General features: G+C 33.4%; 1 protein-coding gene and 1 long non-coding RNA gene across 6 annotated transcripts; one reads left to right on the forward strand and one right to left on the reverse strand.

The window, feature by feature from the left end:
• Positions 1 to 2,321: 2,321 nt before the first annotated feature.
• LOC133695837 (uncharacterized) lies at positions 2,322 to 7,786 on the forward strand. Of its 4 annotated transcripts, none has more exons than XR_009842557.1 (3): positions 2,322 to 2,640; positions 2,703 to 2,775; positions 3,233 to 3,360. It is a non-coding gene; the product is annotated as an uncharacterized LOC133695837 (long non-coding RNA). The 4 variants fall into 4 exon arrangements; XR_009842556.1 differs by lacking the exon at positions 3,233 to 3,360 and adding an exon at positions 6,043 to 7,786 and having other exon boundaries at positions 2,323 to 2,640; XR_009842559.1 differs by having other exon boundaries at positions 2,324 to 2,640; positions 2,703 to 2,771; positions 3,233 to 3,323.
• Positions 2,974 to 9,185, reverse strand: LOC133695836 (transcription factor MYB124-like). 2 transcript variants are annotated; one of them, XM_062117796.1, is made up of 12 exons: positions 8,669 to 9,180; positions 8,547 to 8,593; positions 8,407 to 8,463; positions 8,236 to 8,308; positions 7,960 to 8,015; positions 7,677 to 7,856; positions 7,421 to 7,593; positions 6,646 to 6,791; positions 6,204 to 6,343; positions 5,899 to 6,119; positions 5,636 to 5,784; positions 2,974 to 3,673 (listed from the first exon to the last, which is right to left on the reverse strand). In XM_062117796.1, the coding sequence occupies exons 1-12, from the start codon at positions 8,762 to 8,764 to the stop codon at positions 3,563 to 3,565; spliced, it is 1,449 nt and encodes a 482-aa protein (XP_061973780.1). In that variant the 5' UTR covers positions 8,765 to 9,180; the 3' UTR covers positions 2,974 to 3,562. The 2 variants fall into 2 exon arrangements, with proteins under 2 accessions (XP_061973780.1, XP_061973781.1); XM_062117797.1 differs by lacking the exon at positions 5,636 to 5,784 and having other exon boundaries at positions 8,669 to 9,185.
• Between the last annotated feature and the right edge of the window lie 947 nt (positions 9,186 to 10,132).

Here is a 10,132-nt window from a genome sequence, read left to right on the forward strand (position 1 = left end):
AATAGAACATTTATTATTGTATAAGAATAGAGTTTGATTTATTTTTTAAAATTTAAAATAGCTTTTAAAATTTTCTCTGATAATTTTTTAAAGAAAATCGTAAATGACTTCTGCGACTTATAAATTGTATTATTTTTCAATTTTAAATTGTGTTATTTAAAAGAAAAAAACTTATTGTTAAATTATCATCCTCCTTATGAGTCACCTCTTATATTTTATAGTGTTACTAAATTTATCTCGTCAAGATTTTTTTTATAATACTAATAGTAGTATAATTAAAGTTTTAGTTTATTTCCAGAGTGTTTGTTTCTTTTTTTTTTTTATAATGCTTCTCTTTTTTTACCGTAATTTATGCTATATGTTTTATAATTTATTTGAAATCTCATGTTTCTTAACAACAAAAAACTTGAATATCATGTTTTTTAATTGTAACATGTATGAATTGTGATTTTTCACTGATTTTTTTAATTGTGTTATTATAAAAAAAAAACACATTAATTTTTTAAAAAATATATCACTAAAAACAACGTTTGCATGGTTTTATCCAGGGCTAAGCTTAGCTGGCAAGAGCCATATTGAAACCTATTTGAGTATAAGCCCATAAAATAACGAGTAGGCAAGTTGATTAACCTTCGAAAGTACATAATCATGATCATTTAATATTTAATAAATGCCAGAATGCACATAAGAGTTAATTTCAACTTAGGTATTGATTGTTTTATGAAAAGTAGATCCTTGTAAATTATTTTTATTTTTTTTTCAATGTTTATTTATTATTATAAAAGTTTGTAAAAACCTTTAAAAAAAATTTGTTTAGTTTATAATTTTTTTCAATTTTGAATCAAATATATTTTTCTAGAAGTTATAAAAAAATTATTGTTTGTTAATTATATTAAATTTGATTCTTAATTTTTTTATTATTTTATATTTTATTTTGAATTCTGTTATGATTTTTAAAAAAATATATTCCTTATAATTTGATTTAATTTGTCTTTTATATCAACTTTAATTCTTATTCATTTTATTGTTATTTGTTTTTCTTTTTTTTAATTGAAAATTTTTATATATCATATTTGGTGCCCGTTATTTTTATTTTTATTTATTTTATTTGAAATAATTTATAAAATTAAAATATTTTTTTAATTTCATCATCTTTCAACTTTTTTATTTGTTAAATTTAATCTTCTTTCTTTATATTGCTATTTATTTTATTTAAAAAAAATTATAAAACTGGATCATTTTTTTAATTTCATCATTCTTCAACTTTTTTATTTGTCATATTTGATCCTTATTCTCTTAATAAACTTTAAAAAATAAATTAAAATATTAATAAGTTATTTTTTAATTTATCTGGCTTAGCCACATTGAAAAGTATTTTTTAATTTATTTTTTATGATACGGTCAAATATCATAAAATAATTTATTTTTCAAAAATTTATTTTTTATAAAAAATATCTTTTAAAACAAAAATTACTTTACAACAAACAATCTATAGATTCAATACCTTTATAACTATAGTTGATCATAACTAATTAACTAATCATATTATTAGAAACAATTAAATAATCCTCCATCAATATCAACCATCCTCATCTTAGTTATTTTTTATTCCAAAAATACATCTTTTCCCAATAAAAAACCTCCATCTTGCTTAACTTTTCTTATTTTTTTATTACAAAATTAGAAAATAGCACAAAATTGACGAAAGAATTAAGTTATAAAATGATTTGGAAATGTAATCAAATAAGACTTTTTAAAAAGGTTTTGTATTGTTTATTATCATATTTATGTGTTTTATTATATTCAAGTCTATTTTATAATCAAACTAAATTTATTTTTAAAATAAAAATTTCAAAAAATTTCTTTTATTAAAAAAATCTATTGACATGAATTGTGATGAAAATGAAGTTCCCATTCCCTCTCCCTCTCTCTCTCTCTCTCCAAAAAAATATACGGAATATTAATATTGAGAAGTGTAACTAAACTGGTTAAATTTTAAATTTATTTTCGAGAGGTCACCGATTCGAATCTCATAAACCTTCAAGATCATTGAAGGTTTATATGATCGTTAACTTCAAAACTCATGAAATTAGTTGAGGTACACGTAAGCTGCCCGGACACCCACATTAACTAAAAAAGAAAATTTCTTGTCACAAAACCATGAAGTGCTGTGTGCCTTTTTTCCCCCGACATTCTTCGAAGAGTCGCTATTGATCTTGAATGGGCTTGAACCACGCGGGTTAAGCAGGGTGAGTGGAAAAATCGGTTTGCGCATCCTTCCTAACCCTCGATACGAAGATCATGACGCCATTTGAATTCAGGTGGACAAAGTGGTCAAAATAGTCAACTAAACCTTCCCTCGAGAAAGTTATGTAGCCAATGAGTGCACTTTATTTTGTATGAGCTTCCCTCTCCTTCTTTAACAATTTTTACTTGTACCTCTTGCTTTCTTCATCATTGCACTTTTCCAGATGTCCTCCACCACCACCACTATGAGTCCACCATACCAAATAACAGAATCCTTAGGACCCTTCTTCCCCAAAACACGAGAGAAACAAACTCAGAAAGAGAGCATTGGAGATCTGGAGGCTTTCTTTGATGCTACTGCAACAACACAAGTTGTTTTTCCATCCTTTGTGGGTAAGAACGTTTCCATTTCCTTTCCTTCTATTTCTCTTCTTTACTTTTTGCATTTCTGTCAGGGAAGAAAGGTATCTCTGGCACATGGAAGAAATGGAGAGAGCTGAAGAAGCTGCAATGATGCGAGTCACGTAGGTATCCTAATTCTCCTTTCATCTATGGTGGTGTTTTCTTTGCGTTTTGTCCTTGCTCCCAAGAGCTATGAAGATCGAGAAGTACTGAAACGTTCCTTCTCGAGCTTTTGTTTTTCTCCTCTTTCTGATGCAGAATTGTCACACTTTTGTTAGTGGAGTTTGGTTAGAGTTGACAAAATAGAAAAAAATGATAAATATATGCACACAAAAACTAGAACAATTTTCATTGCAATCACATCGAGTTATAGTTACTACATTAGAAAACAGAAACACAGAAAACTTATTATATACCATTTGCACACCCAAAAACAACAAATAGGAATCCAGTCAGCTGGTTAATCCTCCTTTACTCTCTTTCCCCCCCTTCTTTTTCTCTCTGTTTCTTTAATCATATGTAGGCGAGTTGCCTGTATGTAATTACACTCCGTCTACGGACTTACATAAAAGGGTCTGTACAGATGGCTGATCAAAGGCCAAAAACTGGATGAGAAGATAGAAAGCCCACAACCAAATCAAGACAAACAAAAGAAAAACTTCCTCGGATCACTTTGTTGGATGTGTCCAAGATGCTAGAATGTACCGCAACATTCTAGCCCGGGTCCTGTCTTGGAATGCAGATCTCAACATGCCTCTTTATAAAACTTCAGGCCATGGTAGCTGCAATCCTAGGAACTGATGGTAAACAAGAGAAGACACAACTCAACAAATGCCATACGGTCCAGGGCAATTAAAGGCCAGATATAATGGGCTAGCCGTGTTCTTTATACGAGATAGTTCAGAGAGGTTTGCTATAGACTCTGCAGAAGTGCTCGTTTGCAGAGTGGTGGTTGCAAAGGATTGATGCTTGGACCAGGGCAAGGGGACTCCACTCCAAGTGTTTTTAGTAGGAAGTTTCTCTCCTGAAAAGAAAATCGCCAAATGAAATGGTTAGCCTCAAATCAAATTTTGAAAAATATCCATATCTAGGTACGACATGTGTGTTTATAGGATGCTAGTACCTGCACCAGAATAAAAGAAAGAAAGAAAGAAAGAAAACACGGTGCAGTTAACTAATGAGGACATCTATGATTGCTTTGGCAATTAACTACATGTGGTCTCCATGCTGATTGCAGAACGGCAATCTCATGAATCATTCTTATAAGTAGCCCTTTAAATACTAAAGATACGAGGATGATTTAAGCTATCATAGTGGCTGTGACATTGATTACTTTTGCAAAGACGTGGGCATACTTGGAATCCTGTTTACAGTGTTGTCCATAGACCATTCATTCTACGAAACATGCTTGCAAATGCAGAACGATCAACCTAGATTGACTGGTTGGAGGAAATACGCTTCACATAAGAGTACATTTAACCTTTTACATTAGTGGTTAATGATCCAATCAAAGCATTTTCTAGGTAGCATCTTAAACAAAACATCTGGTTGAGCTTCCTAGTGTATGGAATTTGACAAGGCTATTCTAGTAAATAGATTGCTCAGACAGCAGTTATGACAAATGAGAATTAAACAGGAAAATTCAGAGCGGTTCAAATATAATTACTCATCTGATTGTCTAGTAAACCTTTAGGTTTACTGTTCTACCTCTTACAAGGAAGGTCACAAACTTGCCCTATGAGGATATGATGATGTTTGATTTCTTTTCGATTAACAGTGAAAGCTAAATTTATAAGGGAAACAAACAAAAAGGACAGCAGAATCGTATAAATTGGGTGATGCCCACCAGTAGAACCAACATCGAGCAAGGAAGTTCCTTGAAAGGAACACAGAATGTGTCAGGCATGGATGTTCGCAATCCTAATCAATATACATGCAGATTTGATATGTAGTGTGCGTAAGTCTTGGAAGTGTGATATTACTGGGGTAAGAGGCTTGCATTATATAGATCTAAAGCATGTTTCTCCTTTTATTTCATCAACAAAAAGTATTTAAAAATGCTTTTCGCAACAGTTTAACCTTATTTGCGGTACAAGTTTGTGGAAGCTTACAAAAGTTTTTGTAGAATAAATTTTGCTTACGCATTCAAAACTTTGGCTTCGGGTTGAATTTGACAATTTCAAAAGGTTGAGTTTAGTAGTATTAATGTCGAAGAATGTATCTAGGTTATGGGATAAATGGAATTCATGAATTTCTACTGGAATAGTTATATACGCAATAGCTACTACTGCTATGTCTGTCATCTGCACAATTATGAGTTATCAAATATTATTAGCTTTATATTATTAGCTTTATATATTATTAGCTTTATATTATTAGTCCTGGAACACCATCTCCTACTAGCTTACTGGCTTGACAGCGGACACCTAGCTTTGAATTCATGATAATGGCTTGATTACCATCACATAAAAGTCCATTTAGTGATCGATAATTAGCTAACACACAAAGTGCTATCACCCTTACTGCTAACGCTAATGCTTGAACTACGACAGCAAACTCAGTGTCCTACAATGGTATGAATTATTAGTAACATTCTTAGGCCCCTTTTAGTTTTTATATTATTAGCTTTATAGGAGTCTTCATAAAAGGAAAAAAAAAAAAAGAAATCAAGTACTTTTGCTGCTGGTGATTTGATAATCACTAATCCTCCTTACTATCACCCCTAAAATCAGTGGTAATGTAGACTCAAGTTGTACTACTTCTACAACTAAATCGGCTGCAACTATTCATAATCATTATAGTTTTAATGCTTTTGCCTAGTGGTAAGCTCTAACCCTGCAAGCCGTATGAAACTAGAGGCTTAATCTTTAGAGAGATAGTTCCTCCTAGTACTGACAGCAACAAGGGATAGGTTCACAAACTAACACCACGTAATCAGAACTAATGGATTAATAGTCGGTAGAATTGATGGCCAAAGTTGACTTACACTCTCTGAAAATTTTGGGCTGGGAATTCCTGCTGCTAAGGATCTGAAAAGTGGGGTAACTTGAAGAGGGGAACTGAACTCTGTACTCGATGAGGCAGAAACAACTATGTCGTTTTTTGTTTGCTCATCACAGGATGGAAACATCTCCACTGCAGTAGATTTAAATTCATTAGCAGATGTAGTTTTAATGCATCCTAATCTCCACGTGACAAGAAACAAAAGTACATTTGACCAACCCTATTAGACATGAAAAAATTCATTACCTTGGGTTATATCTGCACTGGAAATAATTTCTTTACCACATGCACCCACAAAATTTTCTTCGTCAATACGAACCATTTGCATTTCAATTTCAATATCCTTATGCAGTGCACCAATCTCAGCTTGAGTTTGTTCTGTTTTGTCAGGGGCTGGGTATGGCAATAGAGTTGATCCTGTACTGTATTCAGAACTGGCTGGAGACTCCTCATATAAACCAGGTTGCCTACAGCATTTTAACCATAAATTAGACACTGTATGATGAGTAATCATGCTTAATCCCAAATATTAAAACCCCTGTTTCTATTACCTCCAAGATGGTCGACTTCCATCATTACTACTCCTTAGATCCTCTATCAGGTCTTTAAAATCATCAAGTTTAAAATCAATGTCACAGATTTTTTGTCCATGTACATTTTCTTTGCTCCGATTCAGGAAATCTTGGAGAACCTGAATGTCATGTTTTATAAACATATGAGGACAGAAGCAAAATCTGTGTGCATAATAAGAGTCAAGGAGGAATAAACTTGGGGTACTGTTGTACTGAGCCTGTGAGATCAACGTAATCAGTTCAACTTTCCACGTTACAGCATATACGTGGTGAAACATGGAAGTTGATTGATCTTGGGTAAAAACCAGTTTGACATTATAATTATGCTTATCTCTATAGCGCTGAAGGTCATATTGATAAACTGCACCTACACAAGTGGTCAAGTGCATCAGATATTTAGATGTTGACAACAAAAGCTCACCTTCCAAGCATTTTCCAGACTCTGGTCTGTATTTTCTTCACTAACTTTCAGTGCAAGTGAGCTGAGAAGCTCTGCTTGTTGCATTAGAGCAGTTATCTTTGGATCATCCTTTTTGAAAAATGTTCTCTGAATCATACTGTTTTGAACTGCCAAATGAATAGCAAGGAAAGAGATTATTGAACATTAAAGATTTATCACAGAGAATGATCAGCAATCATCACCAACTAAATTGATAGAGATGATAGATTATGCATGTTATTGATTGTCTGTCATAAAGCCCCAGTAGCGTTCCTCAGTTTTTGTAAAGCTGGAAAAAAAACTAATGATTTGAAAGCTGAATTGTGGTAGTTTGAATGGGGCTTGAGCTAGACCTTACATGGCCAATGGGGTATAAGAATGTGGAAGTGGAAGTTGATTCAGAGGTAGTATTCAATGTATTAAACTAAAAAGGTAGCAGTTTGGCGACTGATCCTCTTGTTCAGGAATTTTTTCGACTTCAGCAAAGGGATTGGAGCATCAGGATTAGTCATGCATATAAAGAAGGAAATCGGTAGGTGGATTGGCATGCTAATGGAGGCTTAGATATTGATATTGGGATTCGATTTTTGTCTCAATCCCTGGGTCTTCTTTCCTTGCTTCAGTAGGATGAAGCAGGGTATCTCTACCCTGTTTATGCAGGGTGTAAGTCTCTCGGGGCCGGATTTAGCCAAAAAAAAACAAAGAAATAAAAAATAACCGCGTCCTAAATGGAAAGTCTTTGTTTTAGGTGTTTTACCATCAATGGAGACCTCCTTGACACCACTGACATGATGTTGGGAAGCCACGTTAACATTGTGAAGGTTTTGGGCCAACACTGCAAATGGGGGTCTAGGTTGCTGATTTCCACATTGTGGGTGTGATCTGTCTCCAAAGTTGCAATTTCCTGCAAGACCATGGATGTGGGACTTCCTGCATTTGAACAAACATGAGGTTTACTATGCTAATTACTTTTCCAGATACTATCGTCTACTGATACCAAAACTGCACTGTACCTTATCTTCTTAATTGGAGGATCACTTTCTGGTGCTCCGTCTCCATTTAACCCATGCTGTAACATGATTCTTTTGTTATTTAAGTTGATATGTGTGCTTTTGTTCTCTTTTGCTAAAGCCTCGTATTTTGCTCTCTTCTTGCACAACGTGGAGAAACGGTTCTTAACAGCATTATCCGTTCTGCAGAAGTAGCATATTTTTTAAATAAGGATATTATAAGCATTAAACCACGCAAAAATATGTGAATAATTTGAGAAGAGGAGCATGCAAAAACATTGTATACCTGCCTGAAACAACCTTTGCAATTTCTGTCCATCTGTTTCCAAATATTTTTTGTGCCTGCAGACCAACTCAAGTTATCAGATGCAGTGATGACCAAACAGGACAACTTAACATGTTTAACTAGGGAAAAGAACAATCAATGATGAAGCAGAAAAATCAAACCATAGTTTTGACTTTGCAAATTGAAGCAACCTTTTTCCCATTAAAAACATTTGAAGAAAAAAGACAGGACAGGACAGGGTTATATAGCATGCTAAAGAGAGCAAAATCAGAGTACCTCGCACAAGAGCATGTCTTCCTCTGGTGACCATCCGCCTTTCTTGAAATCGGAGTTCAGATATGTGTACCATCTGAAGTAATTGATAGCTTATTAAGGCCCAAAGTAGAGGAGAGCGGATAACCAGAGCGATGATGTATATACATATATATGCTGCAATAACCCACTAACCTTCTTCTGCATTGTCTTGTGGTTTTATCCTTGAATTTAGAAGCAATGATAGCCCAACTGCAGCAACACACAAAACCCCTCAAATTATTTAAACCATTGAAGAGCAATTAAAAGAAAAACATCAATTTGGTTGTTCTCACTTTTCAGTCCCATTGAGGCTGATCTGCTGCCGAAGTATATCATCTTCCTGTACTCCAATAAATCAATCAGATACTGCAATTCCAATAAACAAGAAAGAAAGAGAAAGAAATTGATTAATTACCAGTTGAGTCCATGTGACTATGTGTCTCTCCTTCTTCTTCGATTCTTCTTCATGATTTCCACAAGCATTCTTCCTCCACTTGTTTGAAGCTTGCATTCTTTACTCTCTCTTGTGATCACTGAATTTGTTTATGTGAGTGCGTGTGTGTCTCTGCCTTTGACGCTCCCCACCCTTTTATCAATGCTATGCTCTAAAATAAAGCCAAGAAAAGGAGAAGAAAAGAAAAGTTTCTCTTTTTGTAATCTTTTACAAGGATGGTACCGAGGGAGAAGTATTACTGTTTGGTTCAAACGGAGTCTCTTGGATTCTAGACTAGCAATCAACTTCTTCTTCCTTTACCACTACCACTACATGTTTTTTTTTTTTCCGAACAACAAGCAATAAAGGAAAGGAAAGGAAACATTCGCATTCGCTGGCCACTAGGAGGTGTAGTGTACCACTAGGATGTATACTGTATATTACATCTAAATCAAATTCACTGACAGAAACAATCAAGAGATGTGGAGACAGAGAGAAAAGGCAAAACCAGGATGCTATATTTTTACCTCCTCTGCGGTAGTATTTCGCAAAAGTTATTTTTTAAGGTTTTTTTATTTATTTTTTTTTAAATTTATTTTTTATTATTTTTTATGTTAATATTAAAACAATCTAAAATTATATAAAACATAGAAATATTTTTACAGACAAAAACAAACACGACAACCTGTATCAAGAACACGGCGGAAAGAGTGGTGGAACTTTTGAGCAAATTAATCTCCTGCTTCTGTCTTTCACTCATTACTCCCACGATGGGTTTGTGTCACGTTTTGCCCCTTTACTTTTATTTTTCTATGGATTTTGCCCATGTACAGTGTTTTTTTTTTACATTCTACCCTTGTGCAATGGATTTCTTTACAACTTACTCCTAACCCGGGAATTAAATTTAATTCAAATAGTTAAATAAATTCGGTATTTTAAATTACTTTTTTATTATATTAATTTAAACTTTAAATAAAATTCTATTTATTAAAAAGATATAAGAATACATCAGAAATGAGACCCTCTAATTTGCTATAATACTCTCTTTTGAAATTAACATGAAAAATAATATTTCAAAAATACAGATATATTAATACAAACCTTGTTTTTGTTGTCTCTCTCTTTCTTTCCTTCCAAAAACCATCCATTTGCAACGCAATAATATTTTTTTCTCCACTTGGCATCAACCCTCGCCAAGATATTTCTGTTCCTGGTAAAGTAAGTTATTAATCTTTTCTTCGTTTTTGCCCGAATCTTTCCTTCCTTTTTTTTTGGGGTATTGACAGGCCAATTTTGAAATTGAAACTTCTCGTCACATGATATGATATGTATGGTGATGATATCTTTTGAAATATCAAAGCTAAGAATTATGGTGTCTTTTTAAATTATTAGCATTGTAAAAAATATAGTCCCAAGGGGCGTAGCGTGGTGGCAAAGAGCTTGAAA

This window comes from Populus nigra, chromosome 6 (genome assembly GCF_951802175.1).
Source record: "Populus nigra chromosome 6, ddPopNigr1.1, whole genome shotgun sequence".
In the NCBI taxonomy this organism is placed as follows: domain Eukaryota; kingdom Viridiplantae; phylum Streptophyta; class Magnoliopsida; order Malpighiales; family Salicaceae; genus Populus; species Populus nigra.

What these genes read in the sequence shown, in the direction of transcription:
- LOC133695836 (XM_062117796.1), bottom strand. Translation starts at nt 8,764, where the DNA reads ATGCAAGCTTCAAACAAGTGGAGGAAGAATGCTTGTGGAAATCATGAA. An exon ending in TAGTCACATGGACTCAACTG is followed by an intron (nt 8,594 to 8,668) that starts GTAATTAATCAA and finishes ATTGGAGTACAG; the next exon opens with GAAGATGATATACTTCGGCA. An exon ending in AGCCTCAATGGGACTGAAAA is followed by an intron (nt 8,464 to 8,546) that starts GTGAGAACAACC and finishes GTGTTGCTGCAG; the next exon opens with TTGGGCTATCATTGCTTCTA.